Source organism: Rosa rugosa, chromosome 1 (genome assembly GCF_958449725.1).
Source record: "Rosa rugosa chromosome 1, drRosRugo1.1, whole genome shotgun sequence".
NCBI classification, from domain to species: Eukaryota; Viridiplantae; Streptophyta; class Magnoliopsida; order Rosales; family Rosaceae; genus Rosa; species Rosa rugosa.
Genome location: NC_084820.1, coordinates 63,113,033 through 63,131,819, shown reverse-complemented (window position 1 = coordinate 63,131,819; position 18,787 = coordinate 63,113,033). Strand labels below are relative to the sequence as shown.

The following is an 18,787-nucleotide window of genomic DNA, read 5'->3' as shown; positions in this document are numbered from 1 at the left end:
GGCATTTTAAGAAGACTTTGTAGTCTATTTTATTGGACCGATTTCTCTATCTTTTGAGTCCAGAAAATGCTTTATTTGAGTTAGTTTTCTTAATTAATGAACCCGACGTCCATTTTTCATTTAGTTATAGGGGATAGGTGTAATGTAGGTGCGGAGCTCTCAACAGTCAACTATAATAACAATGATGATATATTTACTTATCAGGAAAGGAGAAATCCATGAATCGTAGTTAATTTCAAAGGAATTGATTCCTAAACACCTCTCCCGGCGGAATTAGTTTCTGATTATGAGATTGGACCAATGTTCATTTCAATTTCCTTTCGTATTAGTATGTAAGTATAAGTGTCAGTATGTTGTAATTCCAATATTGTAAAGTTCATGAGCCAGTGAGTTGTGACCTGTTGGTAAGTTGTAATTCCAATATTGTAAAAGTCATGGGTTCGATTCTCACTGACATATGTAAGGGTGGGTGGGTGGGCTAAGAGATTTTATATATATATATATATATATATATATATATATATATATTTTATAAAAAGTGTTAGTATGACACGTATACTTACTTGGAACGGATGATTTTGGATACACCTGAATGAGAGAGAAAATAAATTGGTACAGAGATAAATAAATTTGAATATGTTGTTTATTGACCATAAGTGAAATTGTTTACAATTTATCCTGAATTGGAATCAAAACTAGTTTGATTACTGAAACGTCTCTACCAAATTACGTGACTAAAACTTTATTTCACAAAAAATGAAAGGTTTTTTTTACTATTTATCCTAATTCTAGGGATCCCCCCCCCCTACACCACCCACTTATTTTTTTTCCTACTTACCCATAAAGACTCTAAGAAGGTATTCCCTAATACCCAATTAAGTTTTTTTTAAAATTTATTTTTGAAACTATTTTTCCCCTCACCCCTTTGGTATATATATATATATATATATATATATATATATATAAAGAGAGAGAGAGAGAGACATAAAAAAAATGGAAGAGAGAGAAGCCATTGGAGACTTCGCCGGAGTCCAGTCATCGGTCGCCTGAATTGGATCACCGGTAGCGGAATCCGGTCACAGATTGCCGGACTTCTCTAAAAACCTCGCCGGAGGTCCCAAAAGAGGTTGTTGGAGATCTCATAGGTCACTCGAGAGGTTTATTGCCCTCCCAATAGGCCTTTATTGGGGGGCAATAAAAGTTTATAAAACCTCGCCGGAGGCCCCCAAATAGGTCGTTAGAGAGGTTTATTGCCCTCCCCCAATAAACCTTTATTGTCCCTTAATAAAACTTTAGGTTGTCGGAATGAGAACTAATCTTCCTAAAATTAGACAAATAAAAACTTTGATTAAGGAAAAAATGAGGAGATTACATCAATTCAAAACATTTATTGCCCCTCAATAAATGTTCAATAAAAGTTTCTTTTTTCTTTCCTTCTGGGCCTTCTGCCCCTATTTTACCCAAAAAAATAAAAAAAACTCTACTTGAGTTCAACCGGCTTCTACTCCTCCTCCGGCGAGGTTGAAGGTTCTACTCAATCTTAATAAAAACTCGATTTTGGACATGAATACATGTAGAGCTCGACGAGGCGATGTTGTTTGATACCTTACTCGTGCAGGATAAAGATCGGAGTCCCCATAAAACCAAGAAACTTGCCGGAATAATCTCCCATTCAATTCTTTCTCTAGGAAGCTTCTCTATAAAAACTGGGACCACAGACACGAAGAGGATATCGAGATGAAGCCATCCACACCGATGAGACGCCTTGATTTGGTCGGAATCGAAAAAAAATTGCTAGCGAACCCGAGGAGCTTTCAGGGCTCTTCCCGCCGCCATAGCTTCTCTAGGAAGCTTCTCTAAAAAAACTGGGACCACAGACACGAAGAGGATATCGAGATGAAGCCATCCACACCGATGAGACGCCTTGATTTGGTAGGAATAAAAAAAAATTGCTAGCGAACCCGAGGAGATTTCAGGGCTTTTCCCGCTGCCATAGCTTCTCTAAAAAAACTGGGACCACAGACACGAAGAGGATATCGAGATGAAGCCATCCACACTGATGAGACGCCTTGATTTGGTCGGAATTGAAAAAAATTGCTAGCGAACCCGAGGAGCTTTTAGGGCTCTTCCCGCCGCCATAGTCGGTCGTTTGGATCGAAGATGAAGGGTCTCCGCTTCCTGCTGCCCAGACGAGTCAAAGACAAGGTCCAAGCAACCGGCGACGGGGTCGTGCGGGAGAGAGAGGAGACAGAGTGGTAGGGGCTGTAATTCATTAATTGGATTGAGGACAAAATGGTCATTTGCTGTTAAATTGTGTAAGTGGGAACAGAAATCTATTGCTGGAATAACTGAGATAATTTTTGCTCATTTTGGTGTTTTGGGTCAATGACCCAAAAATAAATTAGTCATATTAAAATATCAAAACTCAAAGAAGTTATGTAAGAAATCACTCTTTAATATTGATCATTTTTTTTTTTTTTGAATCAAGAATCATTCATTCATTAATCTCAAGCCAGAATGGCACGGATACATACATTCCCTTGCCAACTCTAGGGCAAGTTTAGGACGTGGTATGCTAGCACCACCCATTAGACAACCAATGCTCACTTATTCAGAAGCAATTAAGCCTATAACTATGAAAAATCTAGAGCATAGTACATAGACATATTTCAACAAAAAAATTAAATTTCCTCCTGGCGATCCAAGCTAGGACTAGGAGGTTTGGGTGGGTCCCTCCTCCTGGATCCCAAATTCGAAACCCCATAGACTCATAGCCCAAAACTTGAAGTCCCAAAACATGATTGAATTGGAGCACCCAACTTTGTGTGGACACCCAAGAGGATTTAGGCACCCAAACAGAATTGGGCCTCCAACGTAAATTGGGCCACAAAACTGAGTTGGGCACCCAACCCAAATTGGGTTCACCCTTTGCTGCCTGTTCACGATCGCAGTCTCCAAACCGTGGTTCCGGCAAATGACGTTCGACGTCCCCTTCCAGAAGCGTCTTCGCCTCGCCATCTCCCCGCCGTTCATTATCGTGAGTCCAATCGTCGCAATAGCGAGCCTTGCCATGTTCCTCTCCAACCTGCCATGACCTGTCAAAACACATTTGATCCACTTCAAGCCGAGCTCGTCGTCAACCTCATGTGTCCAAACCGTTGCCACAGCCGTCGCAATACCCACAGATCGGACAACCGCTAGATTTCCTCTGTTTTGGGCCCAGATAATTTCTCCTCATACCTAATTGATCCTTTTGTTCCGCCATCAACAAACTCAGATTGTCGATCATAATCGGCCAGACTCTCCAATTTTCGGCAGCCTTAAGCCGTGCTCTGGATGGCCTGACTCGGCCCCAATCGATTGTAGAGCACCTCTCTGCAACTTGACACTGAGAAACAACTAGATTTCCCCATGATCTCCCACACCAGTTGTCGACACCCACACATGCGAGACTGTACTTTGGTGCGAGGAGGATCGATTGAAAGCTTGTCGAAAAGAATTGACGTTGGCTGGTTGCGAGAAGGCAACGAGAGGCAGAGAGAGAGGCTCTGCTTGGTGTTGGCATCAAGCGCCGTTGATAGAACCCCCAGCCATGACGGCTAGGGTTTGAGAGAGAGCGGAAGAGATTCCACCAGCCTTTTTTTAATTCTTCCATTTTTCCTTTAATAATGATCATAGTTGATAAATCTAATCACATATATGAAAATTTTATTCTTATATGGCGTATATATAGTTGTTTTTGATAGAAAATTTTCATTTTGATAGATTCATTCGTAATACCTACTTTTCTCTTTAGTTATCAAACTCTTACATATATATATATATATATTTTTTTTTTTGAGAATTTTTTTTTTTTGCATATTCAGAAATCAATGTTATGTCTTTTAAGTCTCATTCCCGTATATGATAATTGGTGACTCAAAAATACCACGTGACGAGACAATCTTATCTTTAATCTAACCTCTCTTTTAGAATTTCAATCTAGTTTCGCTCTTCAAGTCGGTAAAACAAAATTATAATTAATAGGAATAATAAAAGGGAATTCCTTTATTTTCAGAAAACTATAAATTGAGAAGATCCTACCCTCGATTTGAACCCTAATAGTTAATTCTCCCCTCGTCGATATTTTGGGTTTTAGCAGAAGCGTTGTCATGGCCAAGAAATCGTATAAGTTGGAGATCCCTCTCGGTTCGTATTCTCCTCTTTTCTTCTCTTTTGTTCTTTTATATACCATTGTTTTCGATCATTAGGACCCCTCTATTCTTAACACTCTGGGTTAATTTACTTGCTGCGCGCCTCTGTGAATTACTCTGCGTAAAGCCTTGGAATTTTTCTTGTTCTCCTTTCTGGGTTTCGTGTTCAATCTTTAATTTGATTTGGTTCAGTTCGTATTTCAGGAAATTGTAGTGAATAAACTAGGTTCAGTGACAATGTTGAAGTTAAAATTGGTTGTATGAAACAGGGGATTATCCTTGAATTTAATATTTTTCCATCGGGGTTCTTTTGCAATTGTTAAAGTTTGGTTCTTGAAGCCCATTATATGCTTGGTTACTCTTGAAATTTTTTAAAGCTGACAATAGAAAACAGTTGGAAAATTCTATGTGGGAAAGTACTGTCTTGAAATATTATATGATTATTTAGAAAACCACCATCTATGTTAATCTGATGTAAGTTACTTGTAACGTTAGTATGTGGATTGTAAAGTTAGATCGACTCTATTCTTTGCTTAAATAAGATTCACGAATGTTGATTGTTATGTCCTGCCATGCTCCATGCTTAGTTTTTGTTTTCTTATCCATTTAGATTTAAGAGACAATGAAAATTGAAAGCAATAAAATTGTTCTCATGGTCTCAGTTGTCACACTTAAATTATTTCCAATCTGTGTTGAAGTTTACAGTTTGTGTCTTTTTATATTCCAGAACAAAGGGAAGCAGAAGCTGCTCGCATCAGAGAGAATTATCCTGACAGGGTACCGGTATGATTCTTCTTCGCTCCTGCAGTTTTTACTCTATGTTTCTCTTCTGTTTTGTTTTGAAATTCGTTGTCTTCTGTAGGTGATTGTTGAAAGGGCTGAAAAGAGTGATGTGCCTGATATTGAGAAGAACAAGTAAGTTGTCCAATTACAAGTATTTGTCTGATATACATTTTGACATGGCCTTCTTCTTTGCTTCTGTTTATGATATCTTAGATCTAGGCTCATTAATGTTACTGAGCTCGAGTCAGTACACTCGATCATTAATTTTTATGGAGTCTTGTGCCTATTAATCATGTAAAGACAGCAGATTCTTTTGCTGATAGTCATTTGTTAGTTCTTCTAAAGAGTATAAAATTTAAAGTAAGATTTGAAAATCTAGTGAAACTAATCTCTGGCTTCCCAGAGGTAAAGAGTTCCAAATTTTTGGTAAAAGTAGTACTAAATCTCATGTTACCTTGTTTGCTTTAATGTAGATACCTGGTGCCTGCCGATATTACTGTTGGCCAGTTTGTCTTTGTTATCCGGAAAAAGATCAAGCTTGATCCCGACAAGGCTATTTTCATTTTTGTTAAGAATATTTTGCCACCCACAGGTGAGATGAAAGTCTTTGTTGTATTACTTTCTCCTTTCAATACTCTCTGTATTCTAAGTTCTGTAATGTGTGTTCATTGTTTTGTTGCAGCTGCTTTGATGTCTGCAATTTATGAGGAAAATAAGGATGAAGATGGTTTTCTTTATATGACATATAGTGGCGAGAGTACGTTTGGGACGTGCTGAAATATCTGAAATGGCGAAATAGAAAAAACTTAGTTGTAATTATCTCCAGTCCATTACTTTTACTTTTATATAATTCTGTGTTGATGCATTTGTTGAGACGGAAGTCTTTAGTTTCGGTTTAATGACCATTTATTTTCTATGAAGAAACTTAGAAACGTGTTTTCCTCAAAATTGATTCCTTGATGGTTATTTTAGTTTTATTTTATTCTTATTTTTATTTTTCTTCCGGTTGAAACTCATCAAGCTGGGATTAATAGTTTCCCACAGAGAATGGAATGATTTACCACTACGAGGAAGGATTTGTGTTTGACAATGAAGCCGGATTAGTCAAAAGAAATATGTTACAACATGTACTTTGGATACAATTTATTCTGAATATGTACGAGTCATTGAGGTTCAAATGGACTAGCCTATAACTTTTACAAGCCAATGACTTTCTTAAAAACTGATTTTTTTGCCTTCGACATGAGCCTAGATCTCATTCCCTTCTTCTTCTTCTTCTTCTTCCCTTTCCCATCTTCCTCTTCTTCACCTTCAGAGTCTTTCTCATCTTCATCTTCATCTTCGTCTTCATCTTCCTCCTCCTCTTCATCTTCATCTTCATCTTCATCTTCTGATCCTGATCTTTCCGATCCTTCTGATCTTTCTGATCCTTCTGATCTTTCTGATCCTTCTGATCTTTCTGATCCTTCTGATCTTTCTGATCCTGATCTTCTCTCTTCCTCATCTTCAGAACCTGATGAGCCTCCAAGTAATCCCATAGTGCCTGCATTAATTGGAAACTGAACTACATAAAATTTTCCATGATGACAAAGATGAGATCAGACATGGGGTTTGCATATACAAATTCCTGAGCAAACCCACTGACCAAGCCACATCAAATAAACTGACAAACAATTTGAGTGAAAGAGAGTACCTATTCGATCTCAGACAACTTGTGCTAATCAGAAACAATGAAGATGCTTGTGAGAGTTATATTTTCATATAGAGATTCTTGTCAAAACTTTTAGGTAGTTTTGGTTGGATAAGAAAGTTTATATACCTAGAAAACGAGCAACAATAGAAATGCTTTGTGAAAATCGCAGTTTCCATATTTGGGAAATATTTCATTTCAACCATTCAAATGCTGTGCTCATCAAAGATCCCGCGCTTTCTGGGAACCGAGAAGCAACTCACGACCAGAAAAGACTTATGGGCTTCCTTCCATTCCACATTCCATGGGATCTCTAAAAGTCTTTTTCTGGTGTAGTCGTTGTTTAGGAACATATAACAATAGAAATCAGACTTGAGGTCAATTTGGCAGCCATGGTAAAAGTCATCTAACTTTTTTCTTTTTTCTGTGCAGCTAATTTATTAACCAGTATATTGGGCAACTGACAATTTACGTTTGTATTGTAACGAGTGTAAGTGTAATATGTCTCTCTTTTTTCTCTTATTGAAAGCAGAAGAGAGCAAAGCTAATATATATAAAACTACGTAGCTAGCTAGTGAAGTAATGCTCACTTCCCTTCACGATGGGTTAAAGAAAAATGTAGATAAGATACATTCATTTTTTCATTACTATTAAAAGCATGATGGTGAAATGCTTGAAATCAAAGCAGGAAAGTTATACTTTAAAGATTATTGTGCAAGGGCAACCAATGATATAGTGAGAGACCTTGATTGTTATTTTGACAAGCTTTATCATAGCAGAATTACTACTGGTGTTTGAATAACATGTAACAAATGCTGGAATAGCTCAGTTGGTTAGAGCGTGTGGCTGTTAACCACAAGGTCGGAGGTTCGAACCCTCCTTCTAGCGGTTTTAATGTTAACTATCAATTTCTTTTTAGATTTTTTACAATATTGTATAAATATTGATGCTTTTACTTTTAATAAAGGGTTTTTGTCCATTTACCCCATTTCTAGAGATTTTTTTCCCACTTACCCCATTAAGTTTTTTAAATTCCCTCTTACTCAAAACACTCTAAGGAGGTCTTCCCTAATACCCCATTAAGATTTTTTTTTTTGTTTTTAATACCATTTTACCCTCACCTTTGTTACTTAGAAAGAGAGAGAGAGAAAATGGAAGAGAGAAACCATAGGGGACTTCGCCGAGCCCGGTCACCGGTCGTCGGAAACCTGATTCCGGTCACCGGCCGCCGCCCACCAGATTTTTCTGAAAACCTCTATTGCCCCCAATAGACATCTATTTCCCCCCAATAGAGGTCTATTGCCCTAATAGGCGTATATTGCCCCCCAATAGACGTATATTGCCTCCCAATAAAACTTTCGGTCTATTGCCCCCAATAGACGTCTATTGTCCCAATAGTCTATTGCCCCCTAATAGACGTTTATTGCCCCCCAATAGACATCTATCAGCCATGTATTGCCCCCCAATAGACGTCTATTGCCCTCCAACAGAACTTTCAATCGCCGAAATTAAAACTAATCTCCCTAAATTTAGACAAATAAAACTTTAATTAAAGAAAAAAAACTAGAAGATTACATCAATTCAAACGTCTATTGCTCCCCAATAGTCGTTTATTGCCCCTAATATAATATATTTTTTATCTTTCTTTCCTTTCGCCCTCATTTGACCAAAAAAAAAAAAAAAAACTGACTTGAACACCCATGTCAAGAGCTGGATATTAAATGTCTAGTGGGTAATAATGAGACTAACAATCGACCTTGGAAGGTGGAAACAACCAGGTAATGCAAACTAATTTATATTAGAACACTAGAGAAGTGGCTTTGGCCCCAGACTCACTTAAATAGAACGAAGAAAAAAAACTTTGATTTAAACCTCACAGGATTGCATCTGGGTTGGATGATTATGGGGTTTTTAAACACCTTCAATAAAATACAATACTGTTCCATACCACTCCTCCCATAAAAAAAAAAAAAAAAAAAGCAACAAGCCAGCACGTCTACAATCGAAGATAATGGAGATTGGGGATCCCCATTTATGAAGAGCTTCGAGGAATAGATTTCTGGCGGCGGGGACGAACTCCGATCTAAGATTTCCGGCGGCTCCATTGGATACCCGCCCCTAATGGGGGGAGAATTTAGGGACAAATGGGGAAAGGGGATGGGGATCCCCAATCTCCGTTATCTAAGATTTCCGGCGTAGGGGACGAACTCCGATCTATAATCCTTGAGGACGATGACGACGGCTACTAAGCCAGCACGTCGCCAATCGAAGATTGATATAGACCCAGTTTATGAAGAGAGAGAGAGAGAGAGAGAGAGAGAGAGGAGGTGGAGATCGGGGAGAGAGAGATGAGAGAGTGGCATGTAATTTATTAATTAAATTGAGGGCAGGATAGTATTTTTATTTTAAATTGTGTTAGTGGGAATAAAAATCTGTTACTGGGTAAGTGAGATAACTTTGGCTCATTTTGAGGCTTTTGGTCAATGACCCTTTAATAAATGTAATTTCCATTGTGTATGCTTTAAATCCGAATTTATTGGTCCTTAGAAGCATGTTTCTAGGCTTTGTTACCCTTTGAAATTATGTTGTGGGCAATTGTGATGAATAGATTGATAAATTGACAACTTATTGGTTTTGTTGCATCTAGGATTTAAGTGTGGTGACCATTAGCTAGCTTAATTGTAGCTAAGCTTACTTGGGGCTCTATTATCTTGCTCTTTAGGTCTCTAATTTTGGATATTGCAGCCTTAACTGGCGTAATGCCCAAATTAGAGAGTTGATTGTGGCCTTAACCGGCATAGTCGATACACCGAAATGATAATTAGTTTAGTAGCCTTAACTGGTACTAGATACGAGATTCGACACATATAGGAAATGCATGCATTTGTGAAATTGGCATCAATGTTTACAAGATAGTTAGTGTGAATCACCCGACACTCTCCATTAATTTGAAATCCGAATTTAATTTCTTGCTTGATAATTAGTTTTTTTTTTTCTTCTTCTTTTAAAAAGATGATCAAATGATTTCACTCCCAAACAAAATTCTACCTTCCATTGTGCATAACTCATTTGGGTTACAAGTTAGTGGCTTTGATTAGGCTTAGTGTGAGCTAAGCCGAGCATTGCCGAGGCTTGCTTGGTGCCTTGTGAATATTATTTTACTTTATTTTATTTTTATTTTTCATTGTATGCATTTGAGTTGTCCGATCTTTTACAAAAGTCTTTGAGTCTGCCACTAGGTGGGTGTTTCCACAGTCTGAGGCCTTTTCTCCTTCACGTTGGACTTGGAAGTATGCACCTTCTTGTAATCATCCAATAGCTTTGATGCCCAGCATGTAGTATTGCTTTTGGGTTTCATTTTCAAAACTGAGACTTTCGTTCTACTTGTACACTTTGGTGTTTTTCATGCTAAAGTTGAAGCTCGTTTGTCATTTTTACTGGTTCTTGATGCATCATTTTCTCATAATTTACAACAATTAATTTACTGAGTGTCGGCTTTGACTACATAAAAAATTATTATAGCATGAGAAAGTAGAAAGAGAGTCATAGTTTAGGTCATGCCCTTTTTTAAGTTATAATTTACCTAATCCATCGGTCCAGTGCTCTGTTTCGTCTAATTCCGGAGAGTTTGCGGTGGTGTATCCAATATGGGCAGGCTTTAGGTGGCTGGGATCGCGCGAAAATGACCTATGGAGGTTGTACTGGGAAGATATGACGCAAACGAGGTGGCCTAGCTCGGGTTCGGTTGGACTTGCTGCCTCACCATCAAAGTCAAGCCATGTCGGTATCAGCGACGATAGTGACGACCATGGTAGGAAGGATGTGCTCTCTCTCTCTCTCTCTCTCTCTCTCTCTCTCTCTCTATATATATATATATATATATATATATATATATATATATATATATAGGGCCCTTTTAGTGAGGGATCCATTTTTTTTGTCTTTTCTAGGGATAGGGCATTAAACCAACTTTTCGATCACATTTCGTCATCTCAACCGTTCAGTTTTTAGGTCATAATGTGTAGATCATTTCTACAAATTTTCAGCCAAATAGGTGATTGTTAAGGTATCGAACTAGATTAAATCAATGGACGAACCGAAGCTGTCCAACCTGAACTGTTCATACATATAATTGTAAATCACAGTTTTGAATGCCTTAACGATAATCAATTTGGCTGAAAATTTGCAGAGGTGATCTACACATTAGGACCTATCGAAAAGTTGGTCTAATGCCCTATCCTTTAAAAAGACCCAAAAAAAGGGATCCCTCACTAGAAGGGCCCTATATGTGTGTGTGTGTAAGGACAACTGGCTTAAACCATTTCTTAGATGTGGGAGTTTATCCCACATGCTCCAACAAGGTGCAGCGGCAGCTGTGACTACGGTAGCGGTGGCAGTACTGTAGAGGAGGGTGATTTCTCACCCAGGGTTTGCCTTGGCTAGGCCTTTTGGGCCTGGACTTGGCTGCTTTGGGTCTAGAAGGCCTCTAGGGCTTTATCTTTTATTTTTATTTTGGTCTTTCTTCCTTTTTTTATAAGGGTGTTTCTATTCAAACCTCCAAAATTAGCATTTGGACCTCTCGACTTATTAAACCTCTAACTTGCTTTTTCAAAAACCTAATATACTAACTACACCTCTCTAATCTCCCTAAAATGCCCTTAACTTGAATAAAAACTAAAATTCTCCCACAAGCAAGTTTTCCTTCCACTCATCCTTTACCCAAGGAATATCGATCGAAAGGGCAAGGGAAGCAAGGGAGTCAAAAGGAGCTAAAGCAAAGATATTGAAATATAATTGAAACATGGAGTATAGTGATCAAGAGGATTAATCAGGATACTTATAGCCAAGAATTTTAGAATTGTCTTGTAGCAGCTTGTTGTCTTCCTTCATGTTTAAATGGCCCAGTTGTAAGTACAAGATTTTGTACATGTTATTTGTTGGCATTCCCATACAAAGCTAGTGAAGTATATCATGACAATTCATCACTGAAGAAGTTGGAAAAGGGCCTAATACTGATCTCAAATACGTTACAGGTAAATGCATCTCATGAGTCAGCATATGCATTGGGATTGCAATCTGTGTTGCAATCCTTGAGTCAGTCCTAGGTTTTAGGAAGTTTGTTTTTGGAAAGTATCTTTCTATTCTTAAATTTTATTATGCAAAGATTTTTTTCACCAGTTAAAATCGTCCCATTGAAGACCTAATTGATTTAGGTATGTTTATTTTAATTGGCAATCTTTTGTTAAAAAGATTTTTCCTAATAGGAATCAATTAGGGTTAGACGCATTGATTGTACACGATTCTTTCTCCATATAATTCTGAAAATATGGTCTAGGTTTAGAGAGCTTTTAATTTGCATATCATATCAATTTGCATGTGATTGATGCATATATTGTGGGTCTAAACTCTCCAATTCAAATAGTGTTTAAGGAAAGGAGTTTAGGAAATCTTATCTGCATTTAGAATTGTTTTGAATACATATCAGATAAAAGATTGTGATTGCATATTGTTTTGAAAAACCTTTCCATGTTTATCTCAATCGGTGTTTAATGTGATTGGATTGAGGGGGAGTCTTTATCTTCTATAAAAGGTTTTGAAACTGCATTATGAGAAGCAGAGTTTTCTGATTGAGAATTTTAATTGTGCTGCATAGTCTGCACTAACTGTTTTACAAAACTCTCATTGTTTGTTTGATTGATTGATCATACTGCTTGTTCACTGCATTCATCACTTGCATATGTGATTGAGATCAGTGAGGCTTCAAGGCAAGATTGAATCTGAAGGCGTGTCCAGATTTCTTCATCTATACAGATTGCTTCATAGTTGTTTAGAATAGGTCTTTTACAGTTATGAGCAAGTTAGCATTGTTGCTAGTCAATGTGGTTGTGTTGAATACCACTACTTGTGATCTGTAACGATTTGATTCATATTGGATTTGATTCTCGTGTTGGCTACGTTAAAAGCCACGCAGTGAAGTTTCCTCAGTGGAGAGGTTTACACTGCGTCAGCAATTCTTGTGTTGTTTTATTTGTGTTGTTGCTTGTTTGAATAACTGTCATTACTCAAACTCTATCAGTTTTGTTCCATCTGGTAATTACACCAGTACATAAACATCTAGAGCTTCAAAGTTATTGAAAATGCCAGTCTTGCTTATTGATAAGCCATTAACATATTGATATCAAAACAAAAAGGGGGTTGAAGAAAAACTTCTGATGCTGGAGAATATTTTTTATGAAACAGAAATTTTTTGAGCCCAGATTGAAAAACAATAGAAAAAGGAAAAATGGAAATATGCAAAACCATACATATATGAAGGCTTTGAAAGAAGATTTAATTCTCAATTACTAAACCATCACTTGATTTCATTGATTTTGATGCACAAATTGGAGTTAAAGGTTAATTCAAATCAATTGTTTAACATAATGGATGTATCATCTAGCATGACAAATTGATTTGAAGGGAAACTATGTTGAAGAGACAAATGATAAAGATTAATTGAATGGGTTTGACGATCAGGAAGATGATCATTTTTTTTTATACGGTTTGTGTCTTTATTGGTCATTTCAATAGAGTTGATAAAATCAATTATCACTTTTAAAAAATTAGAGGTTCAAATAGAAATTTTAGAGGTATGAATAGAAGCTCTCTTTTTACAATAGGATGACAATTTTTTTTTATTTTTTTTTAAAGTGAGGAGGTCGCAGAGAAAATTTGACGTTTTGTTGAGTATAGTTTTCTTTGTTTTGGGCGTAATCCTAAAAGGTGGGTGTGGTTTGTAGTGTACTCTGTATATGAGTGTGATTGGTAGTATACTCTAAGTAATGACTCTTTCTGACAGTCTTCAGTGGCAGATTATTATTGTACTGGCAGATTATTATTGTACTGGTTGTTGAATTACATAATGGATGACCTCTTCAACTAAAAAAAAGAGTTTTTTTTTTTAGTGAATAGTAATAATTTTTCTTTTAATACCGACAAAATGAATTTTGAACCGTATATTTAAACTCATTTATCATTCTGATTAGTATTTAGTAGTATATAACCTTTCTAATCAGTTAGTACAAGCAATTATCTTGAAATCTACACAATCACACTAGTTTTTTCTCATTGGAAAGTTGATACTTCCACATTTTAAACCATGACGTTTAAGTTTTAATTTTGAAAAAAAATAGAAATGCGTATTATTAATGAATTTCTCTTCCGGATCAAAAAAGAATGCGAGGAGACACATGTTTTACCTTTATGTTTGTCCAAAAACACATATGTTTTACCTACTTCAACGTTATGTTACTATCGGGGAGGAAATGTGCTGTCCCCAAAATACCTGTGCCAAACCTGTCTATTGACTAAATTTTTGACACTTGTCTTATTAACTTAACACCGTTTAACTCCGTTAACTCTTTTTTTTTTTTTTTAGAAGAGTTAACTCTTTTATCTTTAACAAGATTAAAATCAATCAATTATCGTCCTCACCTCTTCGCAAGGTTCTAAAAATCGGCCTAGGCGGCCGCCTAGGCGCTAGGCGCAGCATTTCCGTCCCGATTCTCCCCTAGTCGAGAGAGCTAGGCGCTGGGAGTAAAGTCGGCCACCTAGGTGCTGGGAGTAAAGTCGGCCGCCTAGGCACTGGGAGTAAAGTCGGCCGCCTAGGCGGGGCTGGGCGGCACTGGGCAGGCTCTGGGCGATCGGTGCCTAGGCGCGTTCTGTAATTATTTTTTTTTCTTAAAATCTATTAATTAGTTAAGATCTCTCAGACTCGGTCTCGACCCTAAAGTCAAAACCTAAACTCGAACTCTCGAGTCTCGACGAAATCGAAACGCCGCTGCCGAACGCCGCTCCCTCGTCCCTCAGACTCTCAGTCTCTCTCCGAGTCTCCGGCCAGCTCTCTAGCTCTCCAGCTCGCCGGTAAATCGGATTTGTGTGTTTGTGTTTCAATCGAATTTCAATTTCTAGGGTTTCAATCTCACAATTTCTGGGTTTGATTTCTTTTCAGGGCTTTCTGGGTTAGATTTTGGGTTCGATTTATGGGTTCAAGGCTTCTAGCTCAGTGATTCTTCAAGGACGAAGCCTGGTGATTCTTCAAGCGCCATTTCTGGTTTCGATTTCTGGCCTTCTGGGTTCAAGGCTTCAAGCTCGAATCTTGAAGCTTCATTCTTGAATATCGATTCTTGAAGCTCTATTTGCATAGCTCGCCAGCCCGGATTCTTGAATCTTCAATTTCTGGGTAAGTTGCTGCCTTGGTTAGTTGCTTTTGGTTCGAATAATGCTTGGTTGAATATTGAATATTGCTTTTGGTTGGAATGTTGGATTGAATGAATATTGAATATGCTTGAATCTTGATGCTGCCTTGGTTAGTTGCTGAACGCTGTTGGTTCGAATAATGCTTGGTTGGAATGTTGCTTGAAGCTTGATGAATATTGAATTAGATATATTATTATATTTAGACTTTGAATTGCAGATTTGGATTTGGTTACTGAATTGCAGATTTGCAGTTTTGGTAAATTGAATTGCAGGTTGTTTTTGCAATTTTGGTTAATTGAATTGCAGGTTATTTTAGTTAATGTGTAACCTGTGTTGGACTTTTGAGTTTTGAATTAGCCTCTGTTTGGCTCTGTTTTTCTGCTTTTGCAGTTTTGGTTACTGAATTTGTGATCCTTTTAGTTACTGTTTGGCTCTGTTTTGCTGTTACTGAATTTGTGATCCTTTTAGTTACTGTTTGGCTCTGTTTTGCTGCTTTTGCAGTTTTGGTGACTGAATACTCTTTTTACTTATTTAGGGAAATGGCGGGTACTACATCTTCCGCGGCATCTAATGCAATGTTGGAGATGGGTTCATCATTGAAGCGTGGTTCGGGTGATATTGGATGGGAATATGCGAAGTTGGCGGATGCTTCAAACTTGGATAGGTTGAAGTGAAGTGTAAGTTGTGTGGGAAATTAGTTAGTGGTGGGATATATCGAATGAATCAACATATTGCCCACATCAAGGGAAATGTGGCTTCTTGTAAAAAGTATTCGGATGAAGATAAAGCCAAATGAAAGAATGCTATTGAAGAGGCAAAGTGTAAGAAGAAACAAAAGAGTAGACATGAAGCAGAAGTGAGGCAAAAAGTCATTATTGAAGGAGATGAAGACAATGAAGCGAGTCAAGGGACAAGAAGAATGTCGCATACTCTTGGGCCTATGGACCGTTTTGCAACCCCCATCGATCCGGATTCTTCATTGGATGGAAGTAGGAAGATGAGGCAACAAAATATCAATGATGCACTTTTCAAGCAAAGAACACATAGTGTGCATCAATACTTGGCTAAATGGGTGTATGAAGCCGGGATTCCTTTTCATGCCGTTGATAGTGATAGCTTTAAGAGGTTTGTTGAAGCGGTTGGTCAATTTGGCCAGGGTTACCGACCTCCAAGCCAATATCAATTAAGGGAGCCACTATTGAAGGAAGAGGTAGAGAGAACTAAAAGTTCATTGAAGAAGCAAGAAGAAGAGTGGGCTTTGAATGGTTGCTCTATTATGACCGATGCTTGGAGAGACCGGAAAAAAGAAGTATCATGAATTTGTGTGTCAATTGTGAGGAAGGCACAACTTTTATTTATTCTAAAGAAGCATCGGATGAGGCACACACCGGGACGTATATTTTTGAATATGTGGACAAGTGCATTGAAGATGTTGGGCCACAAAATGTGGTTCAAGTGGTGACGGACAATGCTTCAAATAATATGGCGGCGGGAGATTTGATGAAGTTGAAGAGGCCAAACATATTTTGGACTTCATGTGCAACTCACACCTTGAATCTTATGCTTCAAGGAATTGGCAACCAACCTAGATTCAAAGGGGTGATTGAGAAGGCAAAGAACTTCACCATCTATATTTATGCACATCACAAGACTTTGGCATTGATGAGGAAGTTTACAAAGAAAAGAGATATAGTGAGGCCGAGAGTCACTAGATTTGCAACAGCTTTCCTCACTTTACAAAGCTTGATGAATAAGAAGAATGAGTTGAGAGCTATGATTACTAGTGATGAATGGAATGAAAGCAAGCATGCAAAGAGTGTAAAGGGGAAGGTGGCGGTGAATATTGCTTTGAGTGCTTCTTTTTGGAATGGGGTAAGTCTTTGCTTGAAGGTGTTTGCCCCTTTAGTCAAGGTGCTTCACCTTGTTGATGGGGATAGAAAGCCATCAATGGGCTTTGTGTATGGAGAACTACTTAGAGCCAAGGAGGAGATTAAAATGGCATTCAAAGATCAAGAAACTCACTATCGTCCAATCCTTGACATTGTTGATGGAAAAGCCCGTGGTCGACTTGATAGTCCATTGCATTTAGCGGGTTACCTCTTGAACCCTTACTACACATATGCCAATTCAAGCATTGAGAATGATAATGTGGTCATGGATGGGTTCTTCACTTGTGTTGAGGTATTCTTTCCCGATGACATTCAAACTCAAAGTTTGGTGACAAATGTAGAATTGCACAAGTATTTGAAGAAAGATGGTGGATTTGGAAGAGTTTTGGCTAAGGCGGGATGCGCACAAAATGATGACAATTATAATCCGGGTAAGAAATACCAACTTATTTTTTTATATTGTCAATTGTTATTGTTTTGTTTGTTTTGTTTTTGGAGTTTGGCTAATTCATAATTGTTGTTGTTTTGTTTATGTTTTTTTTTTTAGTTTTGTGGTGGAATATTTATGGAAACCTTGTACCAAAATTGCAAAGTATGGCTAAAAGGATACTTTCATTGACCACAAGCTCATCTGGATGTGAGAGAAATTGGAGCGCTTTTGAGGGGGTAAGTATTTATTTAGTTATGCATTTTTGTAAGTTTATAAGCAAGTAGTAATGTAGATTACTTATTTAGAAACTCATAATATACTCTTCTTTTTTTTCTTTATGTAGATCCATACAAAGAAAAGGAATAGACTAGATACAACGAGGTTAAACAATTTAGTTTATGTCCAATTCAATGCCAAGATCATCAACAAGAAGAGAAGAATGAAAGAGAAGAATGTGGATGTATTAGCATGTGAAGCTACTATGGCCTAAGGATGGATTGTGGATGGTGGTGATGAAGATGTAGATTCCAATCTTACTAGTGAAGTAGTTGGAGAGGGATCGGGATTGGGAGTGGATAGTAGCTTAGAGCCTAGGAGAAGTAGTAGAATTCAAGAAATTAGAGAACTTCATGAGGAGGATTTTGTATCGGATGAAGAGGAAGAAGATGAGATGACTTTTGAGTTTGAGTCCGATGAGGAGGGAGTACTAGAGGGATATGGAGAAGAAGAATTTGAGGATTAGGCTTGGAAGATTTGGAATGTTGCAGATTTATATAATTATATGTTGCTTGATGAATATTGAATTAGATATATTTAGACTTTGAATTGCAGATTTGGATTTGGTTACTGAATTGCAGATTTGCAGGTTGTTTTTGCAGTTGTTTTAGGCTCTGTTTTGCAGTTTTGGTAAATTGAATTGCAGGTTGTTTTAGTTAATGTGTAACCTGTGTTGGACTTTTGAGTTTTGAATTTTGCAGTTGGTTTGGCTCTGTTTTGTTGCTTTTGCAGTTTTATACTACTACTTATTTTGGCTCATAATGCTTGGGTAGTTGTGTCACTATTAGGAGATGAGGAGAGCTACTCACTCTTCCCTACAGTATAAGTATTACTATGCTGGAGTGTAAAGTGTATATACTCTTCAGATTGGAGTGCTAGAGTGCAGTGGGACAATTTCCGATTGCGTTCATGCTCCCTTAAAAACTTATCAATTATCATATTTGATGACCAGCATGTTTCGAGGAAGCTTCTCTAGAAATGATGTTTTCCATTGTCTAAGGGAGTTGAAAAGCATTTCCTTTCAAGTGCAGCATGTTTTGAGAAAACGCTAAGAAGGTCAAAGTATGAACTTTTATATAATTATATGTTATAAAAATAAAAAAAAAAACTAAAAAAAAAAAACCTCCTAGGCCCCTAGGCGCTAGTCCCCGGCCTTCCGCTCGACTAGCGCCTAGCGTTTTTTAGAACCTTGCCGCTTCGCCCTCCTCTGTATTTCTGGATCTTTCCCTCAATACTTCAAACAAAGTGAGGCTGTTGGCCGGGCTCTTGTCCTTGCCTCCTTTTTTCT

General features: G+C 37.7%; 3 protein-coding genes and 1 non-coding gene across 4 annotated transcripts; 3 read left to right on the top strand and 1 right to left on the bottom strand.

Moving 5' to 3' along the window:
- The first annotated feature begins 4,010 nt into the window (after positions 1-4,010).
- LOC133726025 (autophagy-related protein 8C-like) lies at positions 4,011-5,964 on the top strand. The gene is made up of 5 exons (XM_062153470.1): positions 4,011-4,188; positions 4,921-4,976; positions 5,056-5,108; positions 5,450-5,568; positions 5,659-5,964. The coding sequence occupies exons 1-5, from the start codon at positions 4,152-4,154 to the stop codon at positions 5,751-5,753; spliced, it is 360 nt and encodes a 119-aa protein (XP_062009454.1). The 5' UTR covers positions 4,011-4,151; the 3' UTR covers positions 5,754-5,964.
- Positions 5,965-6,052: 88 nt separating this feature from the next.
- LOC133726026 (uncharacterized) lies at positions 6,053-6,809 on the bottom strand. The gene is made up of 2 exons (XM_062153471.1): positions 6,670-6,809; positions 6,053-6,519 (listed from the first exon to the last, which is right to left on the bottom strand). The coding sequence occupies exon 2, from the start codon at positions 6,512-6,514 to the stop codon at positions 6,173-6,175; it is 342 nt and encodes a 113-aa protein (XP_062009455.1). The 5' UTR covers positions 6,515-6,519; positions 6,670-6,809; the 3' UTR covers positions 6,053-6,172.
- A 671-nt stretch (positions 6,810-7,480) lies between these two features.
- Positions 7,481-7,554, top strand: TRNAN-GUU (transfer RNA asparagine (anticodon GUU)). Its single transcript has one exon. It is a non-coding gene; the product is annotated as a tRNA-Asn (tRNA).
- Positions 7,555-16,218: 8,664 nt separating this feature from the next.
- On the top strand, positions 16,219-17,965 carry LOC133732615 (uncharacterized). The gene is made up of 2 exons (XM_062160204.1): positions 16,219-17,224; positions 17,715-17,965. Exons 1-2 carry the CDS (start codon positions 16,219-16,221, stop codon positions 17,963-17,965), a joined length of 1,257 nt encoding a protein of 418 aa, XP_062016188.1.
- Positions 17,966-18,787: the final 822 nt, after the last annotated feature.

What these genes read in the sequence shown, in the direction of transcription:
- LOC133732615 (XM_062160204.1), top strand. Translation starts at nt 16,219, where the DNA reads ATGAATTTGTGTGTCAATTGTGAGGAAGGCACAACTTTTATTTATTCT. An exon ending in TGATGACAATTATAATCCGG is followed by an intron (nt 17,225 to 17,714) that starts GTAAGAAATACC and finishes CTATGGCCTAAG; the next exon opens with GATGGATTGTGGATGGTGGT.
- LOC133726026 (XM_062153471.1), bottom strand. Translation starts at nt 6,514, where the DNA reads ATGGGATTACTTGGAGGCTCATCAGGTTCTGAAGATGAGGAAGAGAGA.
- LOC133726025 (XM_062153470.1), top strand. Translation starts at nt 4,152, where the DNA reads ATGGCCAAGAAATCGTATAAGTTGGAGATCCCTCTCG. An exon ending in TAAGTTGGAGATCCCTCTCG is followed by an intron (nt 4,189 to 4,920) that starts GTTCGTATTCTC and finishes TTTATATTCCAG; the next exon opens with AACAAAGGGAAGCAGAAGCT. An exon ending in CCTGATATTGAGAAGAACAA is followed by an intron (nt 5,109 to 5,449) that starts GTAAGTTGTCCA and finishes GCTTTAATGTAG; the next exon opens with ATACCTGGTGCCTGCCGATA.